Source organism: Mastigoproctus giganteus, chromosome 10 (assembly GCF_048544385.1).
Source record: "Mastigoproctus giganteus isolate SK-2022 chromosome 10, ASM4854438v1, whole genome shotgun sequence".
Taxonomy (NCBI): domain Eukaryota; kingdom Metazoa; phylum Arthropoda; class Arachnida; order Uropygi; family Thelyphonidae; genus Mastigoproctus; species Mastigoproctus giganteus.
This window is the reverse complement of record NC_143584.1, coordinates 3,813,671-3,835,127: the sequence shown is the minus strand read 5'-3', so window position 1 is coordinate 3,835,127 and position 21,457 is coordinate 3,813,671. Positions and strand designations below refer to the sequence as shown.

At 35.3% G+C, this 21,457-nt stretch overlaps 1 protein-coding gene across 1 annotated transcript in view; it reads right to left on the bottom strand.

Annotated features, from left to right (window-relative positions):
- Positions 1 to 21,457, bottom strand: part of Nsun2 (tRNA (cytosine(34)-C(5))-methyltransferase Nsun2) — a 166,685-nt gene that overhangs the window by 106,105 nt on the left and 39,123 nt on the right. The window contains exons 4-5 of the mRNA XM_090384128.1: positions 20,068 to 20,172; positions 7,318 to 7,423 (exon numbers count right to left, since the gene is read on the bottom strand). Of these exons, the coding sequence (XP_090240254.1) occupies positions 7,318 to 7,423; positions 20,068 to 20,172 (211 nt within the window). The remainder of the gene's footprint in view (positions 1 to 7,317; positions 7,424 to 20,067; positions 20,173 to 21,457) is intronic.

Sequence of the window (21,457 nt, the reverse complement as noted above, 5' to 3'; positions counted from 1 at the left end):
GTCAGGGAATGACCACCGCATATCCCGGAGCAATATGGCCTTAGTTGCTAATGCTCCTAAAAACTAAACAACAAACAAACAACAAACAAAACACCTGCTACTGATGCTGATCATAAAAGAACACATTTAAAATTTGAATAACAATATAATAATTCAAAATATTTTTTACATTTTTGTGATATTTTTATGCTGTGAATACATATTTCTCTTTGTGAAAATTTGTGTTATCATAACCTTGGACGGGAGTCTTCCCCCCCCCCCCAAATCTGCTAACTAGACAGATTTAAAAGTATTGTTTTGCTCCTTCAATCAGTTCTGCTATAACTCGCATTTTCGCAACACGAATTTGCTCCAACATGACTGATATATCAGGGAACAATGCGAGTACAACACGATTTTAGCGTTGGCTCATGCGCGATTTCGCCTGCGAGTAATACCAGGTGAACGCAAAACCCGGCACTAAGCTGAGCGCACTGACATGCGCAGCAATACATACAAGTTTATGAAGCTTAAAAATTGTCAAATGTGTGAGAGCTATATATCCCATTTACTGTAGTTGTACTGGTTGGAGACACACTGTTGTCATTCACTGTATTCACAAGATAACATGTGATATTGTAGGAGGACATGTTTTCAGGAGATCACAATTTTCTGTTCGAACAAAAATTTCATGAGGCGTGATAGCATGAGCAGAGGAGCACATTTCTGGAGGTCACTACCATAAAACAATTTGCAGTTCCCGGTTTATTGAGCTTTTCTGTTAATGCAATCACAATCTATTATAAACAGGTAGTAAACTCGATCTTACTGCATTTACGATAATACCAATAGCTGGAATTCTGTGGGTTTTTATGTTATTATGGTGAAACGTGTTTCCCCTTCACTGAAATCTTCGATCATATTTTTTGAAGCTTCGTAAACTTGTCTCACTTATGCAATTTGTGCGTCCCATGTTTGTTATTATTGATTGCTTTTTTTTTTTTTTTTTTTTACTGTTAAATTTTACAATCCAAAAAAAAAAAAAAAAAAAAATTAGAATGTCAGTGAATCTTGTCAAGGAAAAGTAGTAGTGGTGGTGGTGGTGGCATGTGATGCAAGAAAGCAAGTGTATAAGCTTATGCAGCATCAGCCAAAAAAAAAAAATAATAATAAAAAAAAAAAAAAAATCACACCATTCCCTCCAAATGCCTGTCCAGTTCCTCCTTAAATTTATTCAACCTATCAACTTCCACAACAACAGATGGAAGTTTGTTCAAGCAATTAACCACCCAAAAGGCAAATTTCCGCACATCTATTCTACATTTGTCTTTTCTTAATTTGAATTTATGCCCTCTTAGGTTCGTAATCTGAACAAGTGGAAGGATCCCATCAGAATTCAGCGTGCTCAACCCATTCAAGGCCTTATACACCTCAATAAGATCACTGTGCAGTTGCCTAGTCTCCAGCCACTGCAATTTGCAGAACTTAAGCGTCTCTCGGTAAGAGGATCCCTTCATTCCCCTCACCAATCTTGTTGCCCTTCTCTTTACACGCACAAGAAAAAATCTACATCCTTCCTAAAATGAGGCCTCCAGACCTATACACAGTACTCAAGGCGTGGCCTGACCACTGCCTTATACAGAGGGACTATCACCTCCTTTTCACTGCTAGGAAAATTCCTGCATATCATTGATAAAACCCCATGACCTGCCCTGGCAGCCTGTCTGCATTGCTCAGAAAACTTCATATCTGACTGCACAATTACTCCCAGGTCTTTTTCATTTTCTACCACCTTAAGTGTAGTACCACACAGTTGTTACATTTCTCTGGGGTTACTTCTACCCATATGCAGTACTTTGCATTTGTCAAGGTTAAACTTCAGTTGCCACTTCTTAGCCCATCTTCCCAAATTACCTAGATCCTGTTGCAGTAGCACAATGCCATTACTGTCATTAACAACCCTGCCAACCTTTGTATCATCTGCAAACTTCGACATTAAGCCTGATATACCTTCATCAATATCATTGATAAATATACAAAACAACAGTGGACCTAATACTGAACCCTGTGGGACTCCACTAATAACATTAGTACACAAAGAGCAGCACCCATTGATTACCATCCTCTGTTATTTGTTATTTGGTTTTTAAGGGCATTAGCAACTAAGGCCATATTGCTCAGGGATATGCGGTGGTCATTCCCTGACCTTTCCACATCCTCCGTATTTGGTGGTGACGGGCTCGAACCCCAGTCTAATCCAGAAGCGTGTGCTACGCACTGCTGCTCCTGCCCACCTGGCTACGGAGGCGCCTACCATCCTCTGTCTTCTCCCACTTAACCATCCTTTTATCCATTGTAGCAACTTACCCTTAATACCATTCTGCTCCAAATAGTCTTCAATGCGCAACAGTGTCAAAAGCTTTCCTGAAATCCAAATATATGATATCAAAATTATTTTTTGCATCCAGTTCCTTTGTAACCACATCATAATATCCTATCAAATTTGTCAGACAAGACTTTCCCTTAACAAACCCATGCTGTGTCTGAATTATTGCTGAAGTCTTGTCTAGATGATCCTGCAATGCATCTTTAACCAGTGACTCCATTATTTTACCCGGAACAGAAGTTAAACTAACTGGTCTGTAATTACTCGTGTCACCCTTTGATCCCCCTTTGTGAACTGGGGATACATTTGCACATCTCCAGTCTGCGGGAACCTCCCCTGAGTCCAAGGATGCTCTCATAATTATGGCTAAGGGTTTGCTTAGTTGCTTTGCTGCCTTCTTTAATATAACTGGATAGATCCTATCCACCCCAGGTGCTTTTCTTATGTTTAACTTCAACAATTTCTCCTCCACATTGCTTTCAGTTATTACAAAATCATTAAGTATCCTGCTACAATTTGATAACCTTCTGCCATTTTCAAACCTTAATAATTCCTCATGTGTGAAGATATAGATGCAAAATACTCATTCAGTTTGTTTGCTATCTGAGCAGGATCATCAACAGTCGAACCATCGATGTCAAGTGGACCAATCAGATTCATCCCCTTCCTTTTAGAGTTTATATAAGTAAAGAAATCCTTGTTGTTTTTCTTAGCATCTTTTGCCAAGGATTTCTCGTAATCTGCCTTTGCCTGCCTAACCTCCTTTGTGACCTGATTACAGATAGCTATATCTGCCATAGGCTCCTGAGTGCCTATGGCAGATATTAAGTGCTATATTTATTTATTTATTAGAAATTTAACTTGTTTAAGCCTGTGTTAGCAATTTTATTGGGTTTCTAACTTTTTTTTAGTGTTTTACTTACCAGACTGAACATTTTTTTTTTTTGAGTTCTCTGACCTCTATCCCTATTTTTCCCAATAAGCCCTACTATTTTTAATGAGCAAAATACCATAATGCAGAGATTTTTAGGAACACATGTACTGCATTATAGAAGAACTGATTGTACTGGTTCTAAATATATTTTTCAGCCTGTATTTTTGCTTCTCCTAGCTAAAAATCAAGTCAGTAATAACCACTGTTCCACTATTTCAACAGTTACTGTACTGCCTTATGAGTCCTTCATACTAACAGTAATTTAAAATGAGCTCTCATAGGTTGCCAGCCCATGCCCATAAAATGTGAATTTACTGGAAATTCATTCAGTTTGTTGTCTTAAAACAGTGAGTCATCTCATAATCTCAAAAGTAAATTAACAATATTTTTTCTCTAATGCATCTAAGAAAACAACAACAACAAAAAAAAGAAAAGAAAAATAGTTTAAAAGTTAAAAAGTACAATTGTTGTTCTCTTCCCAGATCTAATCTTCAAGTATGGTGAGATCAAAATAATGACTGAAAATCAGTTAAGCTGCTACTCACAGTCCATTAACTTGCCAGAACAGTCTTGATACTAGAGATCTGAATATTATCCTTGACAGTTGATGTTCTAACCCAAACAAGGGATAATACTGTGACATACACACATACTCATCTATTTCACAAAGACAACCAATGTTATGATCCACTTTGACAACTAGCAGCTCCGGCTTAAGTCAAAACCAGTATTTCTACAGTAATGCCCTTCATTAATTATTTCTACATTAATGAAGGGCATCACTGTAGAAATATAGTAATGGTTTTCATTTCAAATATACTATATCTTTACACACTTCTGTGAAATTTATTCTGACATAATTACATATTTCAGGGTAAAATTGACTTCTGCATGAGACTTACTAATATCCCACATGGACAAATGTCTGAAACAACACAGCCAAATAAAGAAACAACATTGCCATTTTTTTTTTTTTATAAATTATATATTCCCTTGAGTTCAACATGTCGTCCACCTTGAGGGCAAAGAGGGTAAAAAAAAAAAGAAGTCTTTGTTGTATATACTCATGTCTCTGAATATACTCATATTTCGTGTCATTTATGACCAACATTATGATCCAGTCTGACAAATAGCAGACCCTGCTTAAGTGAAGAACAGTATTTCCAGTAACAGTCTTAATTTTAAATATACTACAATGTAGAGAGTACCCTTATGTGTATGATGGGCACTCAAAAATCTAGCGCAATAATAAAGAAACAACATAGCCCATTTTTTTTTTATTATACATATATATCCCCTTGAGTTTAATATACAATAGCCTGTTGAATAACGGCACCCCAAATAACAGCACCTTCGAAATAACGGCATATTGAGATCGGATGTATACACAGAGCACAGATGTCTTGCAGTGAAGAAAAAAGAAAACGACAAGTCATGTGATTACTGTATTTGTTTATGATCGCCAGTTTCAAAGCAAATTCTATACTGATATGAAGGATCACATTTATTTTAAATTAAAATCCTCTCACTATGGCTCCTAAAGTTAATAAACTTCATACAGAGAAGAAAAGAAGAAAAACATTAAAGCTTAGTGACCTTGATATAATCCAAACTATTACATTAGGGTCACCGGAATGTTAATTCATATATCCACATGTATCGTGTCTGTAAATTGGGTATGTTCTCTGCTCCATTTGCCTGTTTTGCTGGATGAAAAACCCCAGTTTCTTGGGGGGAAGCTTGCTATCTATGCCTGAGACCCACTAACTCAGCCTCGGAGTGAAAAAAGCTTATAAAATTTCCTCACATCAACAGGATTTGAACCCGGGCCTTATCCACCCAGTGTGGGGAGGACAGTGACGATACCACTGTGCTACCCGAGCAGACTGAATTTGATATAATAAAGAAAATAGAATGGGGTATAAGTAGGCATGTATTAATGGCAGAATATAACATTTGATCATCAACATGTTTATTTTTTTTTTTATGTGCAGTTAATAAAATTGCATTCTTAATCTCTCTATTTCTTATTTGGCCTCATTATTTCTGCATTAAATACATTAAAAATAAAACTTTCTAGTTAATGGAAAAATCGAAATAACGGCATCTTGAATCCACGGAGGGGATGTTATTTTGAAACTATACAATATATCTTACATTCTGAGCACAAAGAGAAAATATCTGGAAAGAAGGTCTTTCTTTGTTCTGGTCTCTGAAAAAGCACTTACAGCTTCTTTAACCATTTGAAAACTGATACCTATACAGGCAGTTCTTTCAAATTTCTAAAGAAGAAATAGTCATTGGGGGCCAGGTCTGGACTTAAGAGTGGGTAATTCAACTCCTAGAATACACAATCTCTCAGAGAAGCAATTGCTTTATGGGATTTGTGTACAGGAGCAATGCCATGGAAGAGCAGGATACCTCATGTCAAATTCCCTCTTCTCTATTCCTTTATGGCTCCTCTTAAAATTTGAAAAAAAAATCAGCATAGGCATCTCCAGTGGCTGTTTTCATATGTGGTATACAGTCTATCAAAAGAATTCTTCCAGATTCCAAAAAAAAATGGTGGCTGAGGACTCAAGCCACTGCTAGGGAAATCTTTTGGGCAGTGATCCATAGTGTTTCCATTGTATGGACTGTTTTGTTTTTGAATCCCAGTGATGAATCTACATTTTATCACCAGTTACAATTCTTGAAAGAAACCCTTTTGAATCTGCATCATACATGTGTAAAATTTTCCTTTAAATTTGAGCCCTGTATTACTTTTGAAGAGGTGCAAGCATTCTTGGAACTTGGAACTTTGTGGTGAGTGTCAGTACTGACCCACTCATCAAAAATTTTATATTCTCTGGCTGTGCAGGATATGCACATTAAATATGCATATCCTGCACAACCAGGTCTTCAATTTTTAGCACACTTCTGGAGTTGTCAACTTCTGTTGGCTCTCCTAAGTAAGGAAGAGGAGTCATCTGTGGATTCTTGATCCCATTTAAACTACTCAGACCAAAATTTTATCTGATATTCAGAAGGAGCAGCATCACCATATTACAGCTTCCACATGTTAATAACTTTTGGTTAATTCTCTTCTTTTATCAAAAATTTGATAATGATCCAACACTCCAATTTTGGAATATCTATGCTTTTCTTTGGGTTGGCTAGTTAAAATCTCTTCTGTACTTCACTGTATTAAGCTGAATCCATACATATAAGATAGACATTTATCAGGGTATGATAAAACTACAATTACATTAGTTTTTTTTTTTTTATGTATATCAAAAAATTTTATACTCAAGATAGATAACTTACTAAATGTCCCTTGTAGATATTAAAAAAATTAGTGACTACTAAATTAATTTTCAAAATTAGTGATCAAAAAAATTATAAAAATTTAACCATTTTTATAATTTTTTAGTCACAAAAAGTTTAATAGCAGTTGAGTAATAAATGTTTCAAATGTCACACAAATTCAGGTGTGATGAATTGGAGACATGGAGGAAGGAAGAGAGAGAGGTGATAGATGGGAAGACCTGGGGGAAGGGTAGGGAGGGAGAATGTGCAATGTGAAATACATGCCTGTCATTCAGTCATTAGAACCTATTGTCTCCAACCTCAATATTAATTCAAAACTATCCAAAATTATCTGCACAGGTCACTAGACCTTTATGAAAATAATTTCACATGGGAAAAATTTTATTCCATAATACATTAAATGTTAAAAAAGTTAATAACATTTGATTTTTAAGAAATTGTTTAAACAGATCATCAAATCCATGAAACTGAATTGATTAAATAAGTAAAAAAAAAAAAAAAATATGACTCACTGATATATAAAAAATTAAATACCATATTAAATTTGACTTCTTTTCCTGTTACTTATCAAGGTTCAATTTAACTGCTTCAACTCATACTGACAAATCTGATGATATGCAGAATTCCTCTCCAGTTATATTTTTATATGATAATGTGACTAGAATTTAGATCAGTAAAGCATAATAAAAAATAATAGATATAAACTTACACTTTCAGTTTCTGAAACAAGAAAATTATGAAGTCGTGTAAATTCTTCTGACTTACGGATAATTACACGGGACAGTTTTAACTGCCAGGCTAGGCAATCAGGATACCTATAAATAATTAAGAAGTTTTATAAAATAAAATATCAAATTAAAAACACTTCAAGATATAACATTATTAATATAATTATTAATTGTTATTGTTATTATTAATAATACTGTTAATAAAACTATTTATTGTTAAATTTAGCTTAACATTACAGCTATTATAAACTTTATTTATCAGCAATTTAGCAACTTTACAGAAATTGATATGTTTTGTATATTTAAAAGCTCTGAATTATTATAATTGATAATACGCAAACTGATAATATGCAATATTTTAATGTTAATGGCTAGTGCAATAGCTAGTTAATGATTAGTGTAAGTACTTTTGAAACAGCTTCCTACCAAGGGTTCATATGGGACACCAGCTATCATATTCAATTTATTGCCATCTTTACGCTTTCTATATTGATGCAGATTTTTAAAAGTCTGTTTGTTTGGTTTCTGCAACAATATAGAAAGCGTAAAGATGGCAATACAAAAACTCATCAAAACCCTAGATATAAACAAAATTCCTAACCAATACAGTAGGTATCACATAAAAACTGCCATATACGCAAATATTAGAACACATCACCCCAATGTAGACACACATATATTCATCGAAGACCATCTAAAAATAAAATAGTATTTACTCAGAAAAAGTATCCCCAAGTTTATAAGGTTTACTGCACTCAGACGAGGCTCGTCGTCTGACTGCACTACAACCTATTGCCAAAATTAACCCCCCCCACAACCCATAGTAAGAGGCTGTATATATGTATATAGCTTTGCCTCTGGACAAAAATGTGCTGTTATGCCTTAGAAAAGCGGTACTGGCACAGTCTGAGGTAAGGCACAAAAACGCATGTAAAAATAATGTAAATAAAAAAAAAAAAAAAAAAAAAATTGTCACCACAACCCATTTAAAGATTACAGAAAATCATCGATCCAACAGCAAACCTCCACCGCAGGCATTGGCATGAAAATCGGGGCCTGAGGCCAATGCACCATCTACACACAGAATACGTTAGTGCGACTGCGCTATAAAGATCGCTACCTATAAAAACAAACAGAAGGCGGGAAATCCCCCCCCTCTTTCTGTTCCACGGCCTCCACCGGAGTACAGCATTAATTAAGTAAGTAGGAATTTAACAATATCGGATACTTACTTGTAGGGCTTTGTGTACTCTATCACTGTTTGCTGAAGGGATCGTAAAAAATAAAAATTAAAACTAATTAATACTATAAATAGTATGCTAAAAATATTTTAAAAATTCAAAAACGTAAATCTAAAAATTAAAATTATAGAAGGAACTTTCGAAATTAAACAAAACAAAAGGAAATTAAAATAGCAAAACTGTGATAGGTACAAACAGAAACGAGTAAGTATGAGGCATTACACCAAAAGGGCTGTCTATCCACTCAAAGCCCACGACGAAGTAGGGGATTGACGGCCACGTGATGGAATGCAAATATGTATTATAGTAATTATGATAGTAATAAGATAGAAGTATACTGTTAACAATAATTAGTAATTACCTTTTGCTACAGATAAAAAATTATTTTCATCAGTAATTTATCATGAAAATTCATTATCATTAAGCATTAAACTTCTAAACCTAATATGTATAGGCCACGCGGATTTAAGATAACCTAAATAAGGCTAGCTTAATGACCAGAATTGTATGAACACTAATGCCTATATATAAAAATCACCAATAATAGGTAACATTCGAACAATTAGAAACATATATATATATATACACACACACACACACACACACACAGTCGGATCTCTCTTTAATGAACTTCCATATAGCAAAATTTTCTATGTAGCGAACCCTTTTTAATTTCTCCTAAGTTATTACATTAAAAATAGTTTCCATACAACGAACTGATTTCGAGGGACGCAGGTATGCACTGTTCGCACCTCTGGCCTTTAGGCAATAAAGCTGATGCTGTAAAAAGCACGAATTAAGAGCTAAAAGGATTGAGCATTAGCTGTTAATAGCTAAAATCCCTTTAGCTGTTAATAGCTAAAGGCTTTAATTCCACGAATTAAGAGCTAAAACAGTTTACAATTTAAAACTGTGCCTGTAAAACCCTGGAGGAGGAAACTTGTCAACCACTGGTCAGCTGTCCACAGCCATTGGCAAAAATTAAGGCATATTCCTGATGTAGGCATTGGCTCTGGTCAACTTATTTTCTACCGTAAAAAAAAAAAAAAAAAAAAAAAAAAGTAAAGTGCAGCCATTATCAACCCACTGCAGGATGGAAGCCTCCTCAACAATTCATGCTGAGGGAAATGGACCATAATCTGCCATGCTGGTCCAGTGCGGGTTGGCAAATCGACCGTATTCAGCAGTCTGGGGCTTGAACCCCGGTCTACTCAAAGAGCGTATGCTACTGCACTCCCACTCTTGACCACTCGGCTACGGAGGCCGCTACCGTAAACATCCTATTAAAGAATTAGAAGAGAGTGATTTTCCTTTATCTTGGAAATTCATCTATTGTTACGAAGAAACGAGTCATCCACACTTTCACTAAATTTCACCTGTCTCTATTTACATAGTAGCTACAAGTGGTCCCTAATTTCAGCTTTGTTTTAATTGCCATGCAAGTAACATTACAGTGTCTAAGAGGAAATCCTTGAGTGTAATGTGAAAAAGTGGAAGTGCTTAATAATGTAGATCACGGCATTAAAAAAAAAAAGAAATCGCTTTAAAATTTGATGTCCCTGCCAGTCGTGTGTCAACCATTCTGAAAAACCCTGTTTAGATTCTCTAACTGTTTGAGGAAACGGGACCCAGTTGGAAGTGTGCGAAATTATGTCTTGGGGAAGATGTAGATGAAGCAGTTTTTAAGTGGATGAAGTTGATTTGAGACCAAAACATGCCAATATCAGGGCTATTAATAAAAGAAAAGGCTATGGAGTATGCATCTTTTCTGAGACACAAAACATTCCAAACCAGTTCTAGTTGGCTGGACAAATTTAAAGAGCATCATGGATTACTCAAAAAAGTTATTTTTGATGAAAGTGGAGTTGCAATCAAAGAAGACTATACCTATTAAAAAGAAACAGTTTTGAAAAAAATTATGGAGGACTACGAACCAAAGACATATTCAACATTGATGAAACGTACATTTTTTAAATATTTGCCCAAGACGACGTTGACTTTTAAAAGTGACAAATGTTTAGGTTGTTGTTGTTGTTGTTGTTGTGGGATTTATTGGCGCAAGGGCTACTATGGCCAAATTGCGCCTGTTACTTTCGAAAATTCATCAATACATTATAGATGGGTCTAGAAGTGGTTGTATACATTGATCATTTTCAGATAAATAAACAATTCTGATAAATTGGCATCATCTCCTAGTATATGTTTTAGTTGCAGTGGGTTTTGTGAATTCAGTAGAGATCTGAAACATGCAATTCTGGCTGAAAGGTAACGTGGACACTCAATGATAATATGCTTCACGGTTAGTGTGGTACTACAAAGCGAGCAAAGTGGAGGATCTTCACCTAGTAGTAAAAATAAGTGTGTTAGATATGTATGGCCAATTCGTGCTCTAGCAAGCACAACCTCTTCTTGCCTGTTTAATCGGGAACTGGATCTCCAAAGCTGTGGATTCTGTTTTATTTGAAGGAGCTTGTTATCTGTTTGGTGATGCCACATTTCAGACCATATCTCAGTGCATATCTGCCGTATGATTGGTTTGTAGTCGGAATATGGAACTGGGATGTAATTGAAACAAGTAGGGTGTTTTGCTGCTTCATCTGCACGCTCGTTTCCTCGAATACCAACATGGCTGGGTATCCAGCAAAACGTTACAGTTTGCTTATTTTCACTGAGGTGATATAACTGAGATCTAATTTGTGGGATAAGTGGATGGAAATTTCGTGATTTATTCTGTAGGGCATTGACAGCACTTAAAGAGTCAGTGTATATTATGATCTGGGTGTCTAGATAGTCGTTCAGGACATTTAAAGCCATTTTTATCGCATACAGTTCAGCAGTATAAACACTACATTCAAGTGGTAACTGGACAGAAACAGTGGTTGTAGGACTGATTACTCCAGCTCCTACGGATATATCAGTTTTGGAGCCATCTGTATATATTTGGAGACTGTGAGCATTGACCAATGCATGAGACGCATGTAACTGTCTAATGTTGTTGTTCGATAGGGAGTGTTTTACCCACTGAAGAAAATAGTTATCGCAAGGAGGTGTATACATTGCCCATGGTGCTTGTACTGCATCTGCAGCTTGAGATATATTTCCAAGATAGATGCCCCAGTCTTCTGTTAACTCTTGTAGCCGGATACCTGCAGGTTTATTTTCATTTGGTTTGTTTCTGTATAAGTTTACCCACTGAGGTTCAAAGAGGTATGTCCAGATGGGGTGAGAAGGGAGGCTACGTAATTTGGCTGCATAGCTAAGAAGTAATACTTTCCTCCTGAGATTTAGTGGAGGCTCATTGGCATCTATATACAAACTTTGTACTGGGGACGTCTTAAAAGCTCCGGAGGCAATCCTCAGAGCACTATGTTGGATTGGATTGAGCCAAGCCAAAGCTGTCTTACGTGCAGAATCATATACTGGAGCTCCATAGTCCAGACGAGATCTTATTAAGGTTCGATATAGATGCAGAAGCGTGACGCGATCGGCTCCCCATGCCATGGAAGAGATAACTTTGAGGATATTCAACTTTTTCATGCACTGCGTCCGTAATTGCCTTATATGTGCCTGAAAAGTAAGTTTAGTGTCAAGTACTAGTCCCAAGAACCGGATATTGTTGCTGAGTGGTATTTGTTGGATTCCTAACCTTAGTTCAGGATCTGGATGCAGCTGACGCTTTTTGCAAAAGTGGATAGCAGTTGTTTTTGTTGTAGAGAGGCGATAGCCATTATGAGATGCCCATGATTGTATTTTGTTTATTGAGAGCTGTAATTGACGCTCGATTGAGCGCATATTTTGTGAGTGGCAGGATATTGTAAGGTCGTCTGCATATAGATAGGTGTCAACATTAACTGGAACATTCTCTGTTACATTGTTTAAATTAACTGCAAAGAGCGTGGCACTAAGAACTGAACCTTGTGGGACCCCTTCTTCTTGGACAAATGTGCGGGATAGAGAATTACAGTAACGCACTTGAAAGGTTCTATTTTGTAGAAAGCTCTGTATGATTAGTGGTAGCTGACCTCGGAGTCCTGTGGCATACAGATTTCGAAGAATGCCATAGCGCCAGGTGGTATCAAAGGCTTTCTCTATATCCAGACAGACCATGACAAGATGTTCTTTACGGATAAAAGCATTCCGTATGTTGGATTCTGCCTTGATCATAAGATCTAGAGTTGACCGATTTTTTCTAAAGCCATACTGGTTCCTGTTTATTATCCAATGAGATTCTAGGTACCATATTAATCGGGCGTGAATCATTCTTTCTAATGTTTTACCAAGGCAACTACTAAGAGATATTGGCCGATAGTTTTGTGGATTTGATTGATCCTTTCCAGGTTTGACAAAAGCTAGGACTATTGAATGGCGCCAAGAAAGAGGGTAGTAGCCTTCAGAGAATATCCGGTTGAAATATATCAGTAAGGAGTTCATAGCTTTCTTCTTTAGGTGTTTGAGCATGATATAGTGTATCCCATCAGACCCTGGTGCACTATTAGCTGACCTATTTAAGGAGCTCTCTAGTTCAAGTAGTGTAAAAGGTCGATTATATGGAAGAGATGCCGTTGTTTTAAAAGTAAGCTTATGCTTTTCTGCGTTGGCTTTTATCTGTTTAAAGGCTGACTCATATGCGGATGTGGCAGAGATTTCAGAAAAGGATTCGGCTAGGGCGTTTGCAATTTCTATTGCAGAGGAGTAATCTTTACTCTTCCAACTTATAATAGGTGTTGATTCCGGGTGCGATTTACCATTCAGCTTTTTAATTTTGTTCCAGATTTTTCTGCTCTCTGTATTTTTATTAATGGTGGAAACAAACCGGATCCAAGAATCTTTTTTCGCTTTTTTCTGCACATAGCGTGCCTTAGCTTTACGTTTCTTAAAATTTATGAGGTTGTCAGTTGTTGGGTTTTTACGAAATAGATTCCATGCTTTGTTCTGTTCTTTTTTGGCATCACGGCATGCATCATTCCACCAGACATTGGCATGTCTATGAGGACCAACTCTGGTTTTGGGTATAGAACAAGTTGCAGCTGTTTTTATCTGTGCAGTAATGTGGTCAGTAACAACATCTATAGGCTGGCTTTTGATGACTTGATCATCAAAGAAAATTGCATTGGTGAACTTGTTCCAATCTGCCTTGTTAAATTTCCATTTTCTGTGGCTGGTTATATGTGAGGTTCTATTTGTTTGCAATTTGCAAATGATCGGATAATGATCACTATTCAGTGGGTTATTTAAAACTAACCACTGAATAAGTGGGAATAGTTTTGGAGAACATATTGATAGATCTATGGCAGTAGATACTCCAGTGGAAAAGTGGAAATAAGTGTTAGCACCAGTATTTAATAATGTGAGATTCTGATTGTCCAGAACTGTTTCGATGAGTTTTCCTCGTTTGTCTATCTTAGGAGATCCCCACATAGGATGGTGCCCATTGAAATCCCCTAGCAGAATGAAAGGAGATGGAAGCTGCTTTATAAAATCCTCCAGCTCTTTTACAGTAAATTCTTTGTTTGGGGAGAGATACACAGAGACTACGGTTAGCATAAAACTGAAAACAGTACATACTGCTACAGCCTCTAAAGTGGTCTGTAGAGGGATTTGTTTGGTAGGAACCTTGTTGTCAATAAGTATGGCTACGCCTCTTCTTGAGTTAGTGCTGCTTCTGTCTTGTTGGTAGATACTATAGTTTTTGATCACTGGAGTCATCTGTGGAGTTACATTAGTTTCTTGCAGGCAGATGATAACTGGATTATGCTGTTTGATGAGATCATAAATGTCAAAAATATTGCTTCGTAGACCTCTACAGTTCCATTGTATAATGTTCTGCATTATTTAGTTTTAGAGGTTGTAAAAGGTTCAGTCTGTTTTTTGTATCCAGCCTGTTTGGATCGATCTAGTTTCATCCTTTCTTTTTTCCGGAAGGCAGGACGCCCAGTGTCCATGTCGTCTTCTGCGTGTAAATCTAAAATGGTCTCTTCTTGCAGAGTACCAGAATCTATATCTATATTTCCTGAGCATGGTTGGTCAGCATTGTTTGACGCTGATGCTTTCAATTTTGTAGTTTCTGGCAAAGTATCATTTGCAGTTGGTGGTACTGTTAGCGGAGTATTGCTAGCGCAAGTTATTTTCCATTGCTCTGTAGATGGTTGTTGTGGGGACGAAAGCACTGATCGAGCCCAATCGGCAATTGAAATAGATGGGGATACTGTGACTGCTGTTTGTGTACCAGTTGATTGATATTTTTTGGTTGCTGCAGCATAGCTAACTTTTGGGATATTGAGCATAACTTGCTTCCTAGCTTCTTGGTAGGTGACCTTTTTGTCAACTTTGTATTTTTGGATGTGTTTTCCTAACCTCCAGAGTTCACATGCTTTTGAATACGCAGGGTGCTGGCCTTTACAATTTGGACATTGTGGCGTTTCTGCAGTGCAGTCAGTTTGTAAATGGGCTTTAGAGCCACAGTTCGGGCAGATAGGGTCCCCTCGACATACTGTTTGTGAGTGTCCAAATTTTTGACATTTGAAACATCTGATTGGATTGGGAATGTAGGGACGTACTCGGCAGTTAAGGTATCCGGCTTTCACACATGATGGTAGGGTTGGTGTACTGAACGTTAGAATAATGTTCCTAGTGGGAACAAGTTCACCATCTTTTTTTAACATTATTCGTTTGGCTTGAACAACTTTTTGTTCTTGCAATTCTTCTACTATCTCATCTTCGGTGACATTCATCAGATCCCACTCTGCTATTACTCCTTTGGAGCTATTTAATGTGGCATGAGGGGTGACCTGTACAGGTATTCCGCCAAAAGTTGACAATTTCAGTAGAGCCTGGGAATGCTGATGTTTAGTTGTTTCAACTAGTAAGTCTCCAGAACGTAATCTTTTGACCATTTTCGGTGAACCAGCCACACTTTCTAAACATTTCTGAATTAGAAATGGTGAAAGGGCACTCATAGGTTTGGATGAAAGAGAATGCAATATGAGGAATGTTGGATATTCCTGTTCATTCTCATTTTTGCGTAATCTCTTAGATTGGGATGCGTCACGTTCGGTTTCATTAATGTCATGACATGAGCGTCTGGGCTCAAGTGCTGGGTAGTTGTCGCAATCCATGGTTGCTCCTTTTTGCCCCAGAGGATAACTTTTCCCCCAGGTTACCGGCCCCGCCACGTGGAGGCAGGAGCGGTGCCACCAGTGACCAAGCGAGAAGAGATTAGTGGTTAGTGTGTTATGGAGGTTAGTTCTATATACAGGAAGAAGAAAGGTACCTTTCCTTTCTTTTGAAAAGCTTACTTCTTTATTGAGAAGAGCAGAAAAGAAATAACTTAGTAAACAAAAGCTTGAAAATTCTCTGAAAACAGTTAATTCTAGAGAAGGCGCTTTGAGATTCGCTTTTAGACTCGCTTTGATCACTCGCTTGGCACTCGGGGCCAAATGTTTAGGTGGCAAAAATAGTAAGGAGAGAATTACAAATATGGCTGGTAATGAAAAACTGAAGCTTTCGGTAATAGGCAAAAGTAAATAACCCCGATGTTTCAAAGAAGTAGTCTTTAGAGTTGGACTACAACTACAACAAAAAACCTTGAATGACAAGCGAAATTTTTGAGCAGTGGATTTTAAATTTCGATAGAAAGATTATGAAAGAAAACAGAAAAATCACATTGCTCACTACCATGCCCACCTTCACTTGGTAATTTCGAAACTTACAAGTGTGAAGCTTGTTTTCTTCCTTCTGAATAATTCGTCTTAACTGCAGCCAATGGACCAAGGCATTATCAAGAATTTGAAAATGCACTACTGAAGGCACATAATGAAAACAATTATACTGTGAATAGAAACCAATCAACCAGTAGATTCTATTATAGATTTGTGGGTGTGCATATCAGAGTTGGCAAAAGTGTGGAGTCAAGATGTGACAGAAATAACGATTAAGAATTGTTTAGCAAAAACAGGTTCTGCTAAACAATTAACAGAGATGAGAGGGATGAACTACTACAAGACATTGAGCAATCTTGGGAAGAATTCCAAGCAAGGTTTGATCAGTGAAGCAATTGTTCTTGATGAATTTTTAGTAGTTGATAATGATGTCATAGTAGCTGAATATCCGAGTGACTCCAACATTTTGGAGAGTATTTAAAGAACTAGTGACAAAATCGACAATGAGTTGGATGAAAATGAGGGCAATATTAAATCTTCCAAACAAAAGTTGCCAGCATTTGAAACTTTGCATCGAGGCCTTCAGTGGTATGAAAATGTAACAGAAAATATATCTGAGTGTTTAAAGTTTAAACAAATGCAAACAGTTTTATGAATGGCGTACAGTAGAATCCAGTGACCAACAAAAAATAACCAAATATTTTAAGACATAATTCTTAAAAGCGTACTAATAAATTGTGGGCACCGTGTGAGTAGCCAATTCTTAATATGTATGCATTAATAAATTGTTTTAAAATGTTAGAAAAGTTATTCATTCACACTTCTTTCCCATCTTTTATTATATTTCTGAATTTACAGTATTTTTCATTGTTGAAAAGGTCATATTTCTTTATAACGAATTTTCTGTATAACGAATTTTTTCAAGGGAACCATTGATTTTGTTATATAGAGGTCCAACTGTATATATAAGTTTGTATTAATATATTGAATAAAGTATGCATAAATGGATGCAAAAGTTACACAAATTGCCAGTAACTAGAAGGGTGTGGAAAGTATAAAAAGAAGTGTAGTAGATTTGTGAAAGGGGAAAGAATGTTAATATCCTAAAGGTTATGATGAATTAAGAGAATTATGGGCTGAATTACCAAGCCAATAGAAAGTGGGAGAACTGTAAAATAAAATTAGTACATCAAAATACTAATAAAATAAAAATAAAAATGTAAATAAATAAAAAATGAAAATAAAATGATAGTGTTACAGCTGTCATCAGATATGGTGGGGGGGGAATATATTTAGAAAATGGTCGAATATAGGTAAGGCAAATATGCTTGATCTGATGTCAGCTAAAATAAATATTGATACATGATCACGTATTTCAAATACCTCATCATGTATCATTTTCTAAATATGTTTCCCCCATATCTGATGACAGCTATAACACAATCATTTTTATTTTTTATTTATTTATTTGCATTTTTATTTTTATTTTATTAGTATTTTGATGTACTAATTTTACTTTACTTTACTTCTCCCACTTTCTATATAATTCAGCCCATAATTCTCTTAATTCATCATAACCTTTAGGATATTAACATTCTTTCCCCTTTCACAAATCTACTACACTTCTTTTTATACTTTCCACACCCTTCTAGTTACTGGCACTTTGTGTAACTTTCACATCCATTTATGTATACTTTATTCAATATATTAATACAAACTTATATATACTCTTGCATCCTTTAATGCTGCTTTGCGCTTTTAGGTGCATCTGTCATACCTGATTTATTAATCTTTTATTCATTGATTGCATCAACAGAATACCTCTTCATCATATGTAACTTTTTAAACATTGCCTTTAAGAGATTACATTTAATATTTATTTTCATTTATATATATATATATATATATATATTTTCAAGCAATAAAAAGCAGAAATAAAATGTTATAATAACGAAAATAATAATATTAATAATTACAATAAATATTAAGTAGCCACATAACCAATTAATGCCATCTAGGACGATTAAACATTATATCGGTCTGTATAGATATATATATGAGATAAGTAGATAGTGGTAAGAGTTTTTTAAGGTAAAATATACTAGCTTATCGGACAAACCATAAACCATGGCGGGAACCCAATGTGACCTGGAAAAAATCAATCTATGCCATAATGAAAATATATAAATATACTATTAAAATGTTAATTATGGCAAAAAGATAATGTAAATAAATGTAAATAAATAAAAAATGAAAATAAAATGATAGTGTTACAGCTGTCATCAGATATGGTGGGGGGGGGAATATATTTAGAAAATGGTCGAATATAGGTAAGGCAAATATGCTTGATCTGATGTCAGCTAAAATAAATATTGATACATGATCACGTATTTCAAATACCTCATCATGCATCATTTTCTAAATATGTTTCCCCCATATCTGATGACAGCTATAACACAATCATTTTTATTTGTTCTTAGGAATTTATTCTGTAAACCTCTACTATATCTTCTAGAGAGATATTTATTTGACGGCTTTTCTATGTGTTATATTATACGGAAGTTAAATACAGCAGAGGGCGCTGCATGATGTTATACGTATTTCATCACTTAACTTAATTATTATATTTCCTAGGGGGGGGGCTACGATCGGTAGTTATATATGCTAGATGTGACTATGCATTTGTTTTTCTAGTACCTTGGCCATACTATGGTAAGCATTATTATTTTTATTTTTATCTTAAAACTTTCTATCTAGGATACCTTGCTATAAGGTTGCATCCTATGTTAATTATTTTGCTTTTTCTTTGCTGTTTTACTTTCACTTTCTTATTCCTATTTCTTCATATCTCATGAACTATTAGAGTATTCGAGGGGGATTGAGATACTATATCTATTCTTATACCTTTTGCCGTTCACCTTGTTTAGCGAATGCTCATACTGTTATTTTTGCTTCAACTACCATTGCTGCTTTAAATATACACCACGCACATATGCCTAACAATAATTATTGCTCTTTCTATATTTTAATTTTAATTTTTAGCTATCCGTCGGGCTAACAGTCATCTTGCCAGCTTACTGCTAAATTTGGGATTAAATAACTAATTTTACCACTCTTAATTTTCGGCTCTTACCTACTACATATTTTTGGAAATAGTTATGCTGGACGATGACTACAGAAACGGATAGCTCGTTAATTATGGTTGACACATTGAAAGGGTTAGCCCTCGAAAAAGTCCCTTTCAATGTATCTTTTTGCCATAATTAACATTTTAATAGTATATTTATATATTTTCATTATGGCATAGATTGATTTTTTCCAGGTCACATTGGGTTCCCGCCATGGTTTATGGTTTGTCCGATAAGCTAGTATATTTTACCTTAAAAAACTCTTACCACTATCTACTTATCTCATATATATATATATATATATATATATATATATATATATATATGATAAAAATAAGATGCAATGAAATTTCTGAAAGTGTAAGCAAACAAGAAAAGGTATTAAAAATATAAAACTGGGTTATGAATCCCGGGTACTACTAGTTATAGCAGAAAAAACCGGCAACCACAATGAAATATAGACAAATATATTGTTATCAGTGTATTAGGTGGAGGTGCTGAACTGTCAGGTGTAATTACCACGGAAAAATTGAGAACACATGCAAGGTAAAAACAGAATACTTGAAATAAAATAAAATTAAGGTTTAATTTAATGTGTTTAACTTAAGATGGAACACTTTTATAAATAAAAAATAAATTTCTGTTATATCTGGCAATTCAAGCTTTCTTGATAAAAATAACATAAGCAAAAAAAATGAACTTACCACGATAAACAAAGAGGCCTGCATACTTCTTCACCTTCTACTGTTGCTGTTAAAAGATCCCTAAAATACTGGCTCTGAATAATCCTCAACATGGCCTTTGCCTGTCTGCAAGTGAAATCATTGACATCAAACATAACTCCAAACAAAATTTTATACTGAAGCATATATGAAAATACAACTTATTAATATCACATTACAATATTTTTAAAGTAAAGGTTGAGTATTAGTTTATTATTCACAAAATATAAAAGGAATATACAAAGGTAACTGACTCAATTTTCATTTAATTACTGAATCTACATAAATGCCACATGAGAGAATTTCCCAAGTGATGAGTTACTGTCTTTGTAACATGTTTATATGATATTTTAGGTTGTGATATTAGATCATGCTCTAATATTATCATGAATCAGAAAAGGGTCAGCCACTATAAAGTGCTTTCTAGTCAGAAAAGAAAACAAAGACAGGTTACACTGTTGAAATTAGGTATTTCAAAACATTTTAAGATGTATTTATATAGCTAACAGGTTGATTTGCTACTACCAACAGAAAACAGTAAGGACAATCATAGCTTTGCAGCATCAGCCAATAAAAAAAAAAAAAAAAAAAAAAAAAGCACTTTTCTCTCTAATCCATCAAGTAGTTTATTTAGTCCCTCTGAATTCATACAAATACTGTCTCAAAAAGTTCAGGTGGTATAAAGTTCTCCTGTGGTTAACCACTCTCTCTGAATAAAAGCAAATTTTGTGACACCTGTCTACACTCTTACTAGTTTTAAAATTATGTCTCCTTTTCCTTATAGCTTTAAAAAAAAAAAAAAGTCTACCCAAATTTCTACATCTATGATTATTTAGATATATATCAGATGCATGGGATACAAATTTTTGAATTTACAAGACTAAAAGTCATATGCCTCTCATAGTTTAATAATTGTCAAGAAAAGAGCCAGGAGCTTCTGAGCACCCAAGATTGCTTATCCCATCCTGCTTTCATAGTATAAAAAAAATTCAATTTGATTTGCAAAAAATAACTGAGCCTGGTATGAAATTAGTTGTTGTTATTTGGTTTTTAGGAGCATTAGCAACTAAGGCCATATTGCTCCGGGGATATGCGGTGGTCATTCCTTGATCTTTCCACATCCTCTGTATTTGGTGGTCACAGGCTCGAACTCCGGTCTAATCAAGAAGCATGTGCTACGCACTGCTGCTCCTGCCCACCTGACTATGGAGGCGCCGTGAAATTAGTTAAACTATTATATATACGATAATATAAACTAATATAATAATTATACAAAATGTATAATAATTATACAAAATAATTATAGCTAAATAACAATCCTCTCCATTTATGGGGATAACTATTTCTTAATTTTCTAGCTGGATGCCAATTG